The sequence below is a fragment of the Aristolochia californica genome, unplaced genomic scaffold, assembly GCF_029961685.1.
Source record: "Aristolochia californica isolate CCGP_79_NKW_82.1479 unplaced genomic scaffold, dmAriCali1.0.hap1 SCAF_12, whole genome shotgun sequence".
NCBI classification, from domain to species: Eukaryota; Viridiplantae; Streptophyta; class Magnoliopsida; order Piperales; family Aristolochiaceae; genus Aristolochia; species Aristolochia californica.
In genome coordinates, this window is record NW_027181793.1 from 20,959,307 (window position 1) to 20,978,738 (window position 19,432).

Genomic DNA, 19,432 nt, shown 5'->3' on the forward strand with positions numbered 1-19,432 from the left:
TAGGAGTAAGTCTGCCAAATAATAATAACATGATAATGAGAATCAAAGGAAGATAAGATGATGGGGCCATAATGTTCTTTATTCAAATCTTCATTAGAATAACCAATACTAACAATATTGATTCTCTTTGAGGTCAGTGCTTTTGCTTCCTAAGCTTCTTCAATGAGAGAATCTAGGATGAGACTTAAGCCAGATGCCACAATAACATTGGCAATATTTCATAAGAAGGGTACATCCTCTTTTGTGTATAGAATTATGGCCCCACCAATTCTTCTGACACTGTTGCACCTCCCAATATGGTGAATATATGTCGCAATTGATTCAGGAAAATCACAACAAGTTAATTAAGAGCAATAGGGGGTCTTCTGATGCACAAGGTCCGGTTTAAGGAGCTAGGGTCTGGTTCAAAGGGCCGAGGGGCTTCCACAGGTAGTTGGATGGATGAGCTCCACGATATGGTGCTCAAAATCTCGGGTTTGTTAAGAATTTGGTAGTAGATGAGGTAATCAACTACAAGACACTAGATGGTGCATCCTTGAAGAGCCCTTTTGGTTGGAGTTCCACCTTCTAGATTCAGTTCCAGCCATTATTGCAAACTGATTTCTAATGGCAAAGTTGTCAGAGCAATCTCTTGCGGAATTCACATTTGAACAGCAATGAAGACAAATTTGGATGACTTTTCTGGGACTATTTATGAAGAAATCTAGAATGGGAGTCACTGACTTGCTCCTTTCTCTTCGATTTAAATCACAGTCGTCGTAATCTAAAACAATTGGCTTCTAGGATTGGACATGGAACAAAAACAACAATATTGTAACATCCTAATAGATGGAGTCGAATGCAAGGAATTTGAAAGAAGTAAGCATGGTTTTCACCTGAGATTCTCAGCCAAGAATATGGACTTCATGGTTTTCACCTGAGATTTTCAACCAGTTTACAATTATTCCATGAGGAAGAAACTAACAGAAAAAACTATGCAAGCTAGAGATTTGAACATAGAGACACTATGAAGGCAATCAAAATTTGCATGAAAAACCCAAAAAACTAAGAGAAGGGAAAGACTTTCTTTTCATCGTCTCTTTGAGTTGACCAAGTCATCTCACGGACCCTACTCTAATACCATGTTGAAATTTAGGAAGAAAATAATTTATTGACTATGTAAATTGAGTACATAGGGCCTCTATTTATAATAGAAAAAATAATTAGAATCAGAGTATAATTAAACTAACCATATCTCAGTTCCAACTAGAATAGAACTCCTATCTAGAATTAAAATAAAAAACATTTAAAGAGAACTAAAACACTTCTGTGAGGCCTCCCAAGAGATTCCTGTTAGCTTCCACCATATTGATTCTTCCATTATGAGACTTCTTCTTGTGAAAGTCATGTAAGACTTTTTCACATTTACTCTTCAACATGAACCAACGAAATTATTACATTTTAACTCTTTGAACAAACAAGCACAGCTACAGACGAGGATTCTACACCAAATTTCGAGTGATTCACAATCCACTATAAAACTTAGGTTAGCCTCCCCATGCCTAGATTGAGCTTGAATTAGAAAGTCATCAAAACAGGTTCAATTGACTTCCACCAAGAAGTCAGGTCACCACCCAAAATAATGCATGTATAAGAGCAATAATGAAGGCCTGCACGTGAGAGAGGATTGTCGAGAATTGTCCCATATTTAATGTAGAGTGGTCAACAATGTAGTATAAAAGCTTGAACCAAGCCGCTCCACCCTAAGCTTTAACTTTTGAGTGAGGTAGATTTCTACAAGCCCCAAGATATGCAAATTAGGTCAAATGCATTTCCTTCACCTCTGAATTAGAAAAATAAAAGATTAAATCAACTACACTTGAATTTTCCTTTTATTTCCTTAGATTATTGAATAAAAGAACAAGGTAACAAGAGGAACGAGAGGTCAAAAGTGCAAACCTCCTGTTTATGTTTTACCATTGGGAGTAATGCATAACAGGGTTGTGATGATTACTTCCACTATGCCAATGATACAATTTGCAGATTTCAAATAGCACTGCTTAGGGAGTTTGAGGGCATAACCTAGGTTGCAATTCTCTATGAATGTCTAGTATCCAGGTGATTTAGAATTTGTCCTTCACAACACTGATTATTGTTACCTCAGCCTCCTGTCATAGCTATAGGGAGATGAAAAAAGATTTTTTACAGCCTGACCCATGGAAGAACAGTATGACAATCCGTTTTCACTATTCACTTCTTGTGAGCAGGCTCAGTGAATGAAGAACAATTCTACCACCTTTATTCTAGACCCTCGATGCATGCAAATGCACAGCTCCCTAGGAAAGTGCAATAAAAAATAAGCTTGAGATAGCCATCAAAGGGGGGCTATGAATAGTATGGAGGTCAAAAGTAGGGTCCTTTTAATTAGAAATTATCCTCCAAAAATATGAGATTATAACTGGGGAGGATGACTGCCTTTTTATGAGCTATGAGAAAAGATTAAAGGTCATGTGAAATAATAGAATAAAGAAGATTGAGGAAGAGAAAGGAAGAGAGAGAAGACGGCTGCAGCAAGAGAGCCAAAAGAAAAGCTCTCTTAGTTTTCAAAGTCGAACCCTAACACCTCTTACAGCTTAAATGAAAAATTATAGTACAAAGACAAAAATACCCTTATACATTCAACTCCTTATAACTCCCACACTACACCTCCAAATTTCATGAAAATGAAACTATATGGACATTTAAACATGCTGAGTAAAACAGTACCCTATCTAGGAGGTAAAGACTATGCAAAACTACCAAATTACCCTTCATAGTGTTTTCTACAAGGTCAAAACAAAGTGCTTATAGAGAGACAGGAGGAAGAAAGAATACATAGGGAAAAGAACGGGATAAACCAACAGACAAATGGATAGGAAGAAAACCAATCTCATAGGCATGGTGGCGACCATTCAAGAATATTAAATAGATATTGAAAGCAATGTTTGAATACATATAGGAAGCCACAACATGCACAAATCACAAAATCCAGATTCACTTACTTTATAAAGAATAAAATATAAATTCTGAAATGTTTTTGCTGTAAAAATTATTTCAATACGGTGATTTTTTTTTAAATAGTTAATACAGTTAGTTGAGTGCAAAAAAAGTCTGAATACATTATTTCTCTGATCTCTAAAGTGGATACTTGTCTTTATGCAAAACTAGTACAAGGGAGAATGTGAAAGCAGAGATTAATTTTTCTGCAATCTCTTTGAGTACACTGCAACCTCCAAAACTTTGATTTTAAATCTTCCATTTTTCTTGTCTTATTTTATATCAAAAACCTTTTTTTTAAATTACAGAGCCTAATTTTGATCAATCCTTTTTAATCATTTTGTTTAAAGATTACTCCATGTTCAATTAAGAGTAGTGTTATCTTTAGTCAATCTTTAACTGGGTGTTTTGTTCTTCAATTGCTTTTAATTGGAGGATTGATTCACTCTAAATTGCATGATTATTTTATCAGTAATTGCTTGTTGTTTTTGAAAATGATGAAAAGCTTTTTATTGAAAGAGTAAGAAGAATCCTATTGGGAACTGGAAAGGAACAGATACACACAAAGGAAAAGAAACAATGATTAAAAAGAAGGAAGTCTTCCAGAGCAAGATGCTGGTTGGAGGTGTACAAGTTATGGAGTCTGCAATTGCAGAGTAGGGTTCCTTGAAATGACTAGACAATTCGAGGACCTCTACCTCTGCTTCATAAGCCGCAAGACTGCTCCGACTCTTTTTTTTTTTAAATGATGCTGAATTATATTAAAAGGCTAAGAAAAGCAAGATTACAGGGGAAGGAAACCGTGCCAAACAATGAGAGATTGCTGGGAAGTTCCAAATTTAGCTAATCTATCAGCCAAGGAGTTAGCTGGTCTAGGAATGTGATTCCATGTACAATAAATTGTGGACACAATGTCAGCAATACAAGCAATGATTGGCCAATGGTACCAGGGGAGGGGGGGAGCACCAACTAATGACGACTTTGGAATCCCTTTCAATAAGCAGCTTCCCATGGAGACGGTCTTTGAAAATTTGCAGCCCATAATGGAGTGCACTCACTTCAGCAGTGTTGGAGTCAGCAATACCAACCAAGTCTACTCTGATTTTTACCATGTAGTATATAGAAAACCCGACATCTATGACCACAAGATGACTTGCACGTCTTGGGACGTGAACCCATCAAAAAAGGAGCATGAGTCCTTTATCTCAAGGAAAGCAGAAGATTATTTTCTTAATCTAAAATTCAATTAATTATAAATGAGTTAACCCACAGCAATGAAAGGGCAGGAGGGTATGATTGGTCTATTTATACATTTGGACAAGTGAGTTTTTATTTTTTTCTTTTTTTTGAGAAAGACAAGTTTGGACTCTCCATCCCATCCTTTTTTTTTTAGCATCATCCGTGTCTTTTATATAGTGTCTTAACTCTGGTCACATTTTAGTATTTGGCATAATTCTTGTTAGTAGACACGTTGACTTGTATCTCTTTTGATTCTGCAAGATTTTACCTATGGCTGCTGAATCTTCTACCACAAGTAAGCTCATTCAAGAAATTAAATTCAATGCCTGGCTAATTACTTCCTGTTGAAAAGAATCCAAAATTATCCTCCAAGTGCTTCATCTAAAAATACTCCAATGTGAAATTATCATACAACACTGATAACAAGTACTAACCACCCAAAGAAGTTTTATATTGTGACTGGTCATGAAAACTGAAGAGGTATACGTGGAACAGATACAAGGTTGCTCTTTCTGGCAGAGGATAAGTACACAAGCAAAGCATTATTAACAAGTCAAAGTTGAGCTAGCAATCTGTGAAATTCTTTGGTAATTCTTTGCTGTCTCTGGTAGAGTTTTTTTTTTTTTTTCGAGAAACAGGTTCCATATAGAGTTGATAGATATTCGAAGTATAGTGTATTCCTACTTTATTAATCAAGGGTGTAACTACTTCAAAAAACACAAAAAAAGGGTGTAACAAACTAATAGAAATCAGAGTAAGCAAGGGTTTCCTGTTTCCCTAATTTTTATCTTAATTAATCATATGATGCAGTGGTTGTTTTAACTTCTAGAACAGATAATAAACTTTGTCCTCGTTTTTCTCTTAGTTTAACTTGTATTTTCTCTCTTTACTCACTTCTAACTCTCACCTAATTCTGCTTTTCAATAAAGGATTACAAATCAAAAACAACAATCTTTACCTAATAAAGCTTGGAAATAACAATCTTTAACTAATAAAGGCAACTCCTACTCATCTCAAATTTTGTGTTCTTTCTCCACAGTACCAAAAAACATATTAGAATAAATTAATTTCATTTTTTAGTGTTAAAATGAACTTCATTTTAACCTAGGTGTTTTATTGTTATTCCTTTCTTGTACTTCTATAACCAACTTTTGGATAGCTTCCTGAACGAATTCCATTCTCTTTAAAAAGAAATAAAAGATAACAAGTTTCAACAAGAGCAAACCTGGTATATATATCCATGACACATCCCCCGTTCAACGGAAGACTTATTCAAGATCATAGCGTCCTCCATATCATATCTACACAAAAATAACATATCAGAAGATATGAAAGGGACTTTACAAAAGAGAATGTGCTTGTATCAAAAGTTTACCCTGTATATGCCAAAACAGCAACAATAGCATTTGTGCCAGCTGGATATTCATCCATGCAGTATCTAGTGTATGCTTTTGTGCGAACAATGGGTGTTTGAGGAGTCTACATGACACAAAAAAAGATTTTAGAAGCTAGTAGAAGATTAAGATAGCATATGTAAAGAGCACTACTTTAAAGAACATAAACCAAACTATGAATAAGACAATGAATATCAACAGGCAAAAGGTCAAAAAATATAATTCAATAAATGAATCATATACCAACAATCCATTTTTCACAACAAAAATTATGAATCAACAGCACCAACTTGTTAGCTGAACCTACTGAGAAACATGCAACATGACCAAAGAGCATCTCATAATCTTGATGTCTTACCTTCTGTTCATGCACAATATAAAAGAGTAATAGAGAGCAACTATAAGTGTCATATAGAAAGAAAAGAAAAGCAAAGAGGAATAAATATCTCTTTTTTTAACAGTGAAATATGATATTGACTAAAACAAGGATTTAAAAAAATAAGGATTAAAAAGTGTGATAACCAAAGGGTTGCTAAAACAGATTTTTTTCCACTGCAGACTACGCAAAGGCAGATCTTCCAAAGTAGAAAAGGCGAAGCACAACCAAGAAGTCTGTACAAGATAGAACCCACTTTGATGGGCTAGGCCCATGTAGCTTCATGAAGACAACTTAAATACTACTCACTCCACTATTCTACTTCTCGCCATAACCTTGGAGCATGGCATTGTTAAATATGTACTCAAAAACAGGAAAGCTCTAGAACTCACAGTTGCTGATTGCACAACAGATTATAAAGCACATTAAAAAGCATGTTATAAAGAACAAAGCCATGGAAAACAACAATTCCAAGTGGAAGAAGTATGGCATAAGGATCTTGCCAGTAAGAAGTTGCCCTAACATGGTTCAACAAATACAAGAAAACGCATGAATTTTGCAGGTCTTTATGAATGAATTTTTTTTAAGGATCTTTATGATTTTTTTTTATGAACAAGGATCTTTATGATTGCAACTCCACACTGCTTAAATTAAATTCACATTAGTAAAAAAAAAAAATTAACAAAGTTTATAAAGCATAATAAAGGAACATCAAAGAACAACTTGTTATACATTGGCCATACCTGAAGATGGTACAATTTCTTATCTGCACGGTATTGTAAAGCTTGTGCAGAGAATGCCATAGTTTGTTTCGCCATCTATAATTCAAACACAAACTTTATGGATATAATTGCATGTATGCAGAATGACAGACATGATTACGTAAAACAAGTACAGACTCTTCTATGACAAATAAAACATCAAATTATGAGTACTATTGTGTTTTTGCCCTTTCGAGTTCATGGCCACATGGAGGGGTGCTTCCAACTGTGCAGTCTTGGATTCAAGTCACACCAGGAGACTGGGTGTGGTGTGCATGAGTGATATACATTTAAAAAATATATGTATCAGTACTAAATTAGGAGAAGAGGTATATTAATTGAAGTTCATATCAGGTGCACCAATTTTTGTAATCTAGCCATTTGAATACATGTAATCACTCAAATATCATTTCTTCCTATTCTGAATCTTTCTTTACCAACATGATCGTGGTTGATATCGACTTCACATTTTGACTTGTTTTCCATTTTGAGCGATAGAGTGCAGATAATGGCATTACTGGAAGCAGCATTCTTGTAAATATCATATATCTTAAAGGTTGCAAAGTTAGGCATAGCTAACCTTGGCTGGACCTGAGTCAATATTCTCCCATATTATATTTATAGGTTTATGTCATAAAAATTATGTAACAGATAGAGACACACCTGGCACTGGTACATGTTACGAGGACTTTGATTGTGATCAGACCATGGAGTGAGATTGGCAACCACGCTAAGCATTCCAGTAGGATGTATCTCTTCATGAGTCGCTGGAAAATGATGACTTCTTCCTCCATCTCCACCATCAGCACATTTTATTTCCATAAATGCCTGGTCAGCCATAATAAAAGAATTATTAAGCAATAGATACAAGCCCACAGCTAAATCCATCAGGTCACACAACTATATTAGATATCAACTAGAAGACACTGAAAGCTAAAAAAATCACATAGGTAGCAAAACACAATTGAACCAAGAAAATCACCTGTTCAAAAGGCCCAATAAGTTCAATATCTTGAATTCCCTCAGAAAGGTGGGATAAGTTCCTCACAGGGCGAACAAACCTTGATGGAGAAGTAAACATGTATAGCCCAGGATAGGCTCCACCAATGGTAACAGGTACATAACCGACCTCCAGATCTTCAGGAATCTGCAATGACACCATCAGCTACTGCAAACTAACAATAAAGTAAGCATAACAGGCAATGTGGTAGAAAGCACACCCCTGAAGTTGGTAGAAGTTTTAGTCTACGAATGTGTGAAACAGCTTCATCTATAAGGGAGGAAGATATAGAGCCAATTACACATCCATCTAAAAGTACATAAAGAACATCTGGTGGACCAGCCTGATCCAGCTTCGGCAGAGATGGGGTCATCCCCATTCCGACCAAAACATTTACAACAGAAGTTCGAATTTTGATGAAATCTTTCAACTTCCAAGATGATTCATAGCATGACGTGATTCCTGCATGTTAAAACAAAATGAATTGCAGATAAGCACTTCATTTGATATGCCACATAAACAAAGATACAAATAGAGGACATACCATCCTATTTACTTATTTTTTATGGAAAGACCATGCCTAATGAACAAAAAATAGAAAAACTCAAGCACAGAAGCCGACATATGGATCTAAAAAACAACTATAGGGATAACCGAGAAGGTGAAAATTGAAATTAAAAAAATTGTAAAGTCATAAAACCATAAAAACTTGTGAAGTTGAGTCCAAGGCCCATCCCAAAATGACTAGCCAACTTAGGAAGCCTCTTTCCTAACTAATAAACTCAAGATCTTTGTAATCACTAATCCATGTGGGACTATTCCTTAACACTCCCCCTCAGATGTAGGCCCTCTTTTGTGGCTCTAAAAGTGTATAATTTTAGGTGTAGGCCCTCTTTTGTGGCTCTACAAGTAAATAATTTTATGTGTAGGCCCGCTTTTGTGGCTTTACAAAAGGATAATTTAGGTACAAGTGGATAATTTAGGTGTAGGCCCACAAATGAGTACCTGCTCTAATACCATGAAACTGACAATCAGGTTTACCAGTAGAAGATTTATGGTATCAGAGCAGTAACGCAAGTCTTGGGCAAGTTTCTTTCGATTTAGTGGATCTTTTCTCCATTTTCAGCAATCTCCTTGAAGGTTTTTCCCAGATTTTTGGACTGTTAGGGTAAAAATTCCATTTTGTCTCAAGAAAGTAATTTTTCAAGGATCTATGAGTTATATGTGAAGTTCTTTAATATGAAGTATGGAGGTAGATCAGTGACAAATTATGTCACTGAGATGAGGGGAGTACTACAGGAGATTAGTACATTCCACCCTTTTACTACGAGTATTGAAGATATTTGTAAGAAGAAAATCATATTCAAGTAGCCCGGTTTTTGGATGGTTTGGGGCATGAGTATGAAGTTATTAGAGCCCAGTTGTTGGTCAATGAGGATGTGACCACTCTTGAGCAAACCTTTAACAAAGTTCTTCAAGTTGAAAATGCTGTTGTAAATAAGAATGAGTCAAGAGGAACCCACTCAGAAGCAGCTGATCCAAGTTACAATATATCCTCATTTTTTTAACTTATGCAGATCTCATTCAAATTAAGAATAATGAAAACAGGAGAGGTCAAACCTCAGCTAACAGGAGAGAGAATAACGTTACATAGTGGAACACTCCAGCTTTTGCAAGAGTATCAAAAACGCAGGTGACAGCCCTTCGGGAGTGCTGCCACATACTGCGCAAATAGAGCATTTTTTTAAAGAGGCAAGTTTTCACCCAAAGCAAAAGAAAAAGGAACAAACTCGAGGGGGCCCCATGACAACGAGAGATTGAATGGTCACCCCATTTTAGCAAGAGAATCAACCAAATGGTTAACTGAACTCGTTATATGACTCTAACAACAATGGTTAAGGCTAATAACATCCAAAATCCCATGGAAGGCAGGCCAATGACTCCAGGGGGCCTCAGTGGGCTTGGAGCGCCACTTAATGACAGAACTTGAATCTCCCTTGATCCAAATCTGTCATCCAAGATAAGACTGAAAGAGAAGGAGACTGCCGAAAGGCCTGAATCTCAGAGGAGGAAGCAGCAGTCCTCGGAGGACCAGAGTAGGAAGCTATCACAGTCCCCTCATGAGATCTAAATATGCCCCCAAAACCAGCGGGGCCTGGGTTCCCCAAGGCACATCCATCAAAATTTAATTTGATAAAACCCAGCTGACAGTGGCTTCTAAATAGAGCATAGTGTTACAATTCTGCCAAAGATACATTTTAGTCTCAAGGGAAGTGGAGAGTGCTTTTATAATCAGGTGGTGCTGAAAACACAGCTAGAACAATCTCATTCCAGTAAGAAGTGCTCACAGTTCTGCTTTAGCTGAGTCACAGCAGAGAACAGACCCTGCATAGTCTAATTTATCATTTCATTCTGCAGTGCATGGAATGAGTGAGAGAGTAGTTTGGCAGGCCCTCAAGTGCTGACTTGACTAGAGTGGTTTGCTCAGCCTATTTCTATGATGCCAGCCTTTTTTTTATTTTTCTTTTCTTTTCTTTTGTTTTTTGTTTTTTTCTTTTTGTTTTTTTGCTTCTGCGAATCAAAGATGCTTTAGCAGGCAACCCATGAGGAGAGGCAGCCCAAAGTATCACGATGGAACGTCCTGAAGACTACAATTGAATTGCAAAATTAAAAAACCTAGGTAAGAAAGAAAGTCCAGCACTTCAGATTTTCAAATAAAAACAATTAGCTTACAGCAAAGATATATAAGACATTTCTGAAGAAAACTCTCCTAATTAGGTACTGTTGACAAACTCAGCAACTACTAAGGTTTGATAATTGCTGACCTTCTCTAAATAGAAAATACAAATATTCAGCACTTCTCCCACTACAGCAGCTTTTTCAATAATAGAAAAGTAGACCGCTATGACTCAGTCTTCCTCTTCCTTGCCCTTGCTTCTTTCTTGTACTTTCAGTTGCTTTTAGATAACTTTGTTTGTCCAGATATTTTTCAGCAATTTCTTCATCAATAGAGCCATGTACTACATCAAATAGCCACGACTACCGATGCACTTGCACGACGCACAAGAGTTGGGGACCATAAGCTTCTTTATTATTTAAGTGAGGCTACTTTTCTCAAGCCCCACACCACTAGGTTCCACCCTCCACTGAGACCCAGCCCTCAATGTTATTTTATCTTTTTTAAAAAGTAAGCAATCTAAATGCTGCCCTCTAGAAACAAATTACTCAACTTTCCAGAGAGGATCATGAAACAAAACCATTTCAAAATGAGGAAAATGTGTTTAAAATGGCTTTCTTCTGGCTATCCACTTTGAACCGCTTGATATAAATGTTTTGAACCTAAAGTTAGAACTTTTTTAACACGTCTACATAAAAGCTGTAGGAATGTGAAACCAACTTCACGAGTGAAACACAATCCAACATGTTTATCTGCAAAAGTATTTTCCAACCAAACCCCCCTCTGCTCTCTGCCCTCTGCCCTCTGCCCTCCGCCCCAAAACAGCTGCCCCTAGGTGGAAAGAAACCTAATCTTTCACTATTTCTTCCACATTAACAGGCCCACAGTGGAAGAGGGAAGCTAGATGCAATGATATCTAAGAATAAAAAGATAATTAATGTTTCAAAATACATAGCAAGGAAGAATCAGAGCACACATTAATAAATAAATGTATAAAGTGGATCCAAGATATCAGCAAAAGACATCTGAAATAATATATATTATCAAGACTTCAAATTGAAAAGACATGCCAAAAAAGTTTAAAGAAACTATAAAAAAACAAATACAGAAACACAAAGGATAGATACTCACGACAAGTAGAAGTTAAGTGGTTCAACAAACCACAAGGTTCTCCATCCGGGGTGTGGACAGGACAGAGGAAACCCCAAGATCTGAAACACAAAATCATGTGGTTAAAGTGATGTAGTAGTTACAAGGCAAACATATAACAGGACACACATACTCTGGTAGCAATTTCCGAACAGTTGTTGTGCGCATTGTTGTAAAGTAGGCACCTCTATGAACAGATTGAAAATGTGAAATAAAACGAAGAAAGTTGAGTCTCTCTGCTTGAATAGTCATTCCATCTCTCTGTTAAAAACCACAATAGGTTCAGGAAGTTGCCAAAGCCTTGCAACTAGCATTACAAATCAGAGAAAAGAAACATCTAAAAGATCGAAATTTCATGAAAATGTTCAATTGTAAAACTCCAAGTACCAGCATTTGAAGAATCATATGCTTTACTATTGTACTTGACATACTGCTTACCAACTTTATGGAAAGTAAATACTGAGTACCAAACATAGAGAACACATATATGTATATATGAGGGAAAGGTGGCTGGACTTGTTCAGGAAGTTGCCAAAGCCTTGCAACTAGCATTACAAATCAGAGAAAAGAAACATCTAAAAGACCAAAATTTCATGAAAATGTTCAATTGTAAAACTCCAAGTACCAGCGTTTGAAGAATCATATGCTTTACTATTGTACTTGAAATACTGCTTACCAACTTTATGGCAAGCAAATATTGAGTACCAAACATAGAGAACACATATATGTATATATGAGGGAAAGGTGGCTGGACTCAATTCCAGCCAACCTTGGTTGTACCCAACTTTTTCTTTTTTTAAAAAATCACTTTATTTAATCATTACATTTACAAAAAAACAAAAAAGTCCAATCTCCATTATATCATGATTGATTAGAAAGATATCAAATGAATACCAACATGAATGTATGAGATAATAAATAAACACAAAGAAAGAAGAAATAAATTTTAAATCATTCAATTCAAATTTGATGGTCCCCCCCAACATTGGGCCACTTCAAGCTTAACTTCGATGGGAGCGCTCTTGGTTGCCCTGGCCCTGCAGTATATGGAGGAGTTATCCATGATGCTAACGGTGATCTCCTCTTCTCTTTCACGGGCCCTCTTGGTATCTCCGACTCCACAACAGCAAAACTTTCGGGATTGCTTAACAGAATTCAAATTTTTTTCTAGCAAGCTCACGGGCCCACTCTGCATTGAAGGCGACTCAAAGGTCGTCATACACTGGTGTGCACACTCCATGAGACCTTTGTGGCATCACTGGGACATGTACTCAGAAATTTGTAATTTAATTTCCCTTTTGAATTGTACTTGGAAGCACATTCCTTGCTCTACCAATCATTTTGCAGACATTCAGGCAAAGGCAGGCATTTCACTCCAACACCTTGTTGTGAAGGAAGGCCATCTCTCCTAGGTTTGATTCGTACTTCTCTCTTCTTTTTAATAGTCAATACACACATTTAAAAAAAAAAAAAATTCAAATTTGATGGTTAAATGAAAATTGGGAGTACTTAAACTTAGATGGACTTGGTTCATACTTCTTTTCTCTTTGTGTTTGTGTGTGTACCTGTGTTTTGAATAGAGAATACCATATTCTTTTACTAAGAAAAAACTGTTAGATGAGTTTACACGGGAGAGACATACCACTAAGCAGATTATGGCTGAAGGAAATCTTTTGGCATATCAAACATTATTAATGAGGTCATACTGTTTAGAAAAAAAAAATAACGATACTGCTGATCACCCATAAGTAATCTAGTATATGAAATCAGTACTGAATGAATGTCTGTATGGAGCAATAGGACAACCATTTAGACCAGAGTTCTAGCATTCAAAACTTGGTCACTATTGTTTCATGTAATATACAAGGTCAAAGAAAGTGTCAAAGATGTGATATTGCTCATCCTTTTCTTTTGTAAATGACCTGAATATTTAATTAAAAGAAAGAAAGGCAAAATGGAGTAGACGTGGATAAATGACAACATTGTACAGCTTCTGTTATATATAATACCTGCTGGAGATCTAGACCCGTTGCTGTAACCAGTTTTCCTGTCTTTAACATGCTCTCTATAGATTTACCAATATTTCGATGATTGGATTTGTGCATAACCTTCTTGACTTCACTTACTGCATGTATTTCATACAAGTGAAATCAGAACCACTAATACAACATGTGAGATTAACTACTCTTTTATATTTTGTCAAAATTTTAGCATAGTAAATAGTAAAACAGAAAGCAAAATGTGATCATTTTTAAGCCAATTGAGACCTCTCTGCCTTCCATAATCTTAAGAGGGACACTTTGATGGTTCTTTCCTCAATTTCATTTAGTTGGAACTGGGTTTTCAGCTTGAAATAAACATGAGCCATCAATTTCCAAAAGATTGATGTTCAGTTCCACGCACAATGTGAAAACCGTGTCCGGTTGGTAGATGTAGGATTAACAGCTTCTGTGTCCTCTTCCTGCCATCTTTGTTTATTATGGCGAATAATCATCTGGTGGCTGTTGAAAGTTCACTCAGGGAGGGTAACTGGGATTTACATATAAAGAGAGGGCTGTCTAATAGTGAAAAGGACAGGTAACAAGGTTTCTTTCGATTTTAGAAGGCCATTATAAGTCAGCTACTGGGGAAGACCAACTGGTTCTAAAGTTTTTTACTTCAGGCTTTTACACTTTAGCTTCTTTCTATTTGTAGTTTTTCTCTCCTACTGTCCATAGTCACCCAGCATCACCACTGATATGGATGAATCAGTGCAGCACCCCAAGGGGTGAAGTCCTATATGTAGTATGCTTCTAAAAGTAAGACTCTAACCACAGACAACTAATCCGTTGAGACGAGATTGTAAAAGAGATTAGGTGTAAATCCTGCTCCATGATTGATGAAACAGAAAATTACATTTTTATGCACTGCATTCTGCCTTTGTTATTTCGACTGCCATCTTGCAGAAATTTGGTTCTGACTTATGCTTTCTCCCTTCTTGCAAACTTGCTAATTCAAACTCCACCGGAGAAAAAATCAGAATATGGAAAAGTTTTGTGGAAAACGGCTGTTTATGCCACCATTGGGCCCATATGGGAAAAAAGAAATGATAAAACCTTTGACAGTTAGGCCTGATTCATTGGAGGAATCATTGAGCATATCATGCACTATATGCAATATTGGATTAGTAGCACCCTTCTTATCAGCTTTTGACTACTTCCATCATGAGAACTTACCAGGCGATGTGGCTGCTTTTGTTGACTCTAGGAATCCCCAGGTTCTCCCCTGGAAGCCTCCACCAGAAGGGCAAAATAGAAATTTAATGGGAGCTTGTTAAATGTATTGGAGCAGTTTGGTCATTTCACAATATCAAGTTGGGTCCAACGCCTATCCCAAAATGACTAGCCAACTTAGGAAGCCTTTTTCCCAACTAATAAACTCAAGATCCTTGTACTCACTAATCCATGTGGGACTATTCCTTAACACTCTCCCTCACGTGTAAGCCCTCTTTTGTAGCTCTACAAGTGGATGATTTAGGTGGAGGCCTACATATGAGCACCTACTCTGATACCATGTGAAGTTGGGTCCAAAGCCCATCCCAAAATGAATAGTCAACTTAGGAAGCCTCTTTCCCAATTAATAAACTCAAGATCTTTGTACTCACTAATCCATGTGGGACTATTCCTTAACACAATATTCTGATTGTATCTAAAAGAGTGCCATTAGATTCAGGAAGCCTAGAAGTGTCTATTATCCAATTTTCATGAGTTTTGGACATGTATATAAGGAGATATGGTATACATGTTATAGGGTAGAGGTGTATTTTCCTCTATCCATCACTTAAGTTTTATTTTTTTTGAATGAAGATGTATAAGCTATTAAAAGAGGAAAGAGTACAATACCTAGCTAAAAAGAGTTTTCCTCCACAACAAGGTGTTGGAGTGAAACACCTAATTTAGCTTGAGTGTCAGCTAAATGATTAGCTGACCTAGGAATGTGCTTTCAATTACAGTTAGAAGAGAAATTAAATTACATATATCAAAAAACAAATCCCAGTATCGCCATGGAGGAGGAGTTGACTTCGCACACCAGTTGATAACAATTTTAGAATCACCTTCAATGCAGAGAGGCCCCACTAGATGGTGATTGAAGATCTGCAGCCCATTAAGTAAACCAAAGAGTTCAGCAGTGGTTGAGTCTGAGATTCCAATTGGCCCAGCGAAAGAGAAATGAAAAATACTGCTACCGTCATAGATAACTCCACCATAACCCGCATGGCATGGGCATCCAAAAGCACTTCCGTCAAAATTCAATTTGTAGTATCCCATCGGAGGAGGAGACCAAAATTCCATAATCAAGGGACAAAAAGGATAAGACATGCCAACTATCAGCCGCCGGTTCCCACGAAGGTTGGAGCCGTTTAGATTTCGGAATTCCTTACACATAAGGATCCACGTGGAAACTTGGCCAACAATATTTTCTATCAAATTATCGCTAGGGACAGATTTTAAATTGAATTTTCGGTTGTTTCTTGCTTTCCATAACACCCAAATGATATGACCAACACAATAAGAGATAAGTAATTTCCTAAGTTTTGGGAGGCTAGCATTGGTAACTGAGAGGATTGTAGATGTAAGATTTCGAGAGGGGCAGTACCGAAATCCGATTTTGTTGAGGAGGCTAGTCCAGACAATGTGGGCAAAATTGCAATGTAAGAGGACATGGGTGGCTGTTTCTGGAGAAGTTTGGTAGAAGGGGCAGAAGGGGTCTTGGACAACGGTTCCTCGTCGGATTAAAGAGTTTATCCCGACATGCGCTCCAGATAAAAAAAAAAATCACAAGGAGGGGCAAGCAAGGTCCATGCGATGGCTGCAGGATGATTGGTTTGTGGGAGGTTGGGGCAGCTCAGGAAATTATAAGCAGAGGAAGTGGCAAAAGTACTTGGGTGCAAGGTGTCCATATGAGAGTATCGGGCACATTTCGGGGGCTTACCGAGGATAGACAAGCGATGAGGTTGGATGCCACTAGAACCTTTGAGTCCGAAAGCGCCCTCCGGAGATTTAAGCTCCATCCACCAGAATCGGTCCACTGGTCTGAGAGAGTGGCTTTCATATTCTAGCCAAGTTTGAGATGAAACTATGCCTGATGTTGATACTACAAGGGTCAGTCCACCAGTCTTACCAAAATTTTGTCAGATTTCCTTTACCAGTGTAGTATTTCACAGCCTTTTTGAAATCAGGTAACAATATTACATTTTTTTTCCACACGAGGGACAGCCTATTACATCTCTCACCCTCAGTCCACCAACCAGATAATTTATTTGCTTTAGTAGCAACTAAAGTCCTCCAAATCAGATCAGGATACAAATTAAAATTCCAAATCCATTTAAGCAACAAGGCCGAATTAGTGGTAGCAGTATCACGGATCCCGAGACCTCCAAAGAGTTTAGGTTGGCATATCTCAACCCATTTCACAAGACTATACTTCCTTTCACCATTTGGTCCTCCCCACAAAAATCTCCTTTTGAGTAGTTCAATTCTTTTCCGGACAGAAGTAGGACATCGATATAATGAGAGGAAATAAGATGGTATACCATGCAAGGAAGACTTAATAAGAACAAGCTTACCTGCTTTGGAGAGAAATCTTCCTCTCCAGGAAGCCAGATGGCCCTCCAGACGCTCAATAACAGGATGCCAAGAGCTTTTGGAAGGCAGAGCAGATGACAGAGGGAGGCCCAGATAATTACAAGGAGGTGTAGCAATTTTGCATCCCAAATAATAAGCCATAGAGTTCAACACATTAGGATCTATATTGAAGCCAGTGATGGAGGATTTTGTCCAACTTACCTTTTGTCCGAATGAGAATTCAAATAAGTTAAGCAAGTCTTTGATATGAGATATTTCGTTCATTGTTTCTTCACCAAAGAGAATGATGTCATCAACATACTGAAGGCAGGTAACATCTTGACTAGGGTCATCAGAGATGGGGCTAAGCCAACCAGATTATTTTGCAAGACAGACCATAGACACCAGGTGTTCTGCAATGAGAGTGAAGAGAAAAGGAGATAAAGGGTCCCCTTGTCGAATGCCTTTGGTTGCGTTAGAAAACCACAAGGCTTTCTGTTAACAAGGGCAGAGTATGACACATTAGAGATACAACTTCTCATCCAAAATTTCCAGCGGGTCCCAAAACCCCTTTTGTCAAAAAGTTGGTCAATTAGTTTCCAGTTGACACCGTCGAAGGCTTTTTCAAAGTCAAGTTTCAGGACGAATCTGGGCAGCTTTATTTTTTTAAGGAGACTAGGAGTTCATGGGCTGCCATTACTGAGTCAAGAATATTTCGAAAACGAATAAAAACACTCTGACAAGGGTTGATGATTTTGAGGAGGGATTTGAGGCGGTTGGCAAGAATTCAACCGATGATTTTGTAAAAACTAGTGGTGAGGCTGATAGGTCTAAAATCTAGGGGAAGAGCTGAGTTGGCTTTTTTTGGAATTAAAGCAATGAAAGAGGCACCAACTGCTTCGTGAGTGCTACCGACTTGGTGGAAATTTTGAACAAATGCATACACATCATTTTTTACTACTCCCCAAAACTTGTGATAGAACTCACCGTTGAAACCATCTGGACCAGGGGCTTTGTCCTTAGGAAGGCCAAGAGAGGCTAGATCAATTTCTTCAGGACTAAAAGGGCGTTCTAGTACATCCGCATCAGAAGAGGAGATACACTTATATTCAAGCTGGTATAACGTAGGACGGTTGAAGCATTCCTCGAAATAAAGATCTAAAAAGAACTTGACAAGAATGTTAGATATGGAGGGGGCTATCCGTGATCATCTGGTCTCCATGACAAAGAAATGTGATACGGTTAAGCCTCCTTCTGGCCGAGGCAATAGCATGGAAAAATTTTGCATTTCCTTCCCCTTCGGCCAATGAACGGAATCTAGCTCGTTATTTCCAGTGCATAGTATCATTTCAAAGAAGATTTGAAAACTCAAGATTCAATTTATTTTTGAGATGTAAATCAGGAGAAGAAAGGGACCTTTGCTCTTCGAGCAGATCAAACTCAGATAAGCGGCGGCGAATTGAATCTTTCCTAGAGGCAGCAGCAATGCAGTGGTTGAGAGACTATGTGCGGATCTTCACCTTCAAGGCTTTGAGTTCAAGGAGGAGCAACCAACCCGGGTTTTAAGGTGATGAGAGAGTACTTGCCACCATACAGCAAGATCGGAATTGAAGGATTCATCAAGGATCCAGGAGTTCTCAAATCGAAACGGAGACCGACCCCAAGCTGGGAGATGTGTATTGATTTGAATTGGCCAATGATCGGAGCCAATTTTATTGAGGACATGGCCCAACGTGTTGGGGAAAAGATGGAACCACTCATTATTTGCAGAGTCTCTATCAAGTTTGGAGAGGACAAGGGGGTTCTGGCCGTTTGACCAAAGTGATTTTTTTTCCAAAGAGTGGGATTTCAGAGAGTTCAAGCTAGCTCTGATACCGTGTCAAACGCCTAGCCAATACAACCCAAAAGACCGATCTGTTAGATGCGGAATTTACATCACTTAACCAGAGTGGACAGAACCACTCTAACACAAATGAGATCCGAGAAGGCTCTCATTGTGGAAGAGGTTCTAATGGTGGGAGGGCATTTTTCAGAACACCAAAGAATGGCATTGAAATCCCCAGCAAGTAGTCAGGGCAAGTCCCAGAGTTGGACGAGGAGGAGGATTTCTTCCCAAAAAGAGGCATGGTCATTGTGCCAAGTTGGTCCATAAATGCCAGCTAGGGCCTAGAATGTCCCTAAGGATCGGTCCCCAAAACAGATACCGATAGAGAATTGG

The 19,432-nt window shown here is 37.8% G+C and overlaps 1 protein-coding gene across 3 annotated transcripts in view; it reads right to left on the reverse strand.

The window, feature by feature from the left end:
* LOC137946159 (DNA-directed RNA polymerase I subunit 2) overlaps positions 1 to 19,432 on the reverse strand; it is a 65,487-nt gene that overhangs the window by 15,757 nt on the left and 30,298 nt on the right. For all 3 annotated transcript variants that reach the window (XR_011111046.1, XM_068792369.1, XM_068792368.1), the window contains exons 15-23: positions 13,621 to 13,736; positions 11,745 to 11,872; positions 11,594 to 11,673; positions 8,006 to 8,247; positions 7,768 to 7,932; positions 7,449 to 7,613; positions 6,768 to 6,842; positions 5,630 to 5,733; positions 5,480 to 5,555 (exon numbers count right to left, since the gene is read on the reverse strand). Coding sequence is in view for 2 of the 3 variants with exons in the window: in XM_068792369.1 (XP_068648470.1) it covers positions 5,480 to 5,555; positions 5,630 to 5,733; positions 6,768 to 6,842; positions 7,449 to 7,613; positions 7,768 to 7,932; positions 8,006 to 8,247; positions 11,594 to 11,673; positions 11,745 to 11,872; positions 13,621 to 13,736 (1,151 nt within the window). In the remaining variant the exon portion in view is untranslated. The remainder of the gene's footprint in view (positions 1 to 5,479; positions 5,556 to 5,629; positions 5,734 to 6,767; positions 6,843 to 7,448; positions 7,614 to 7,767; positions 7,933 to 8,005; positions 8,248 to 11,593; positions 11,674 to 11,744; positions 11,873 to 13,620; positions 13,737 to 19,432) is intronic.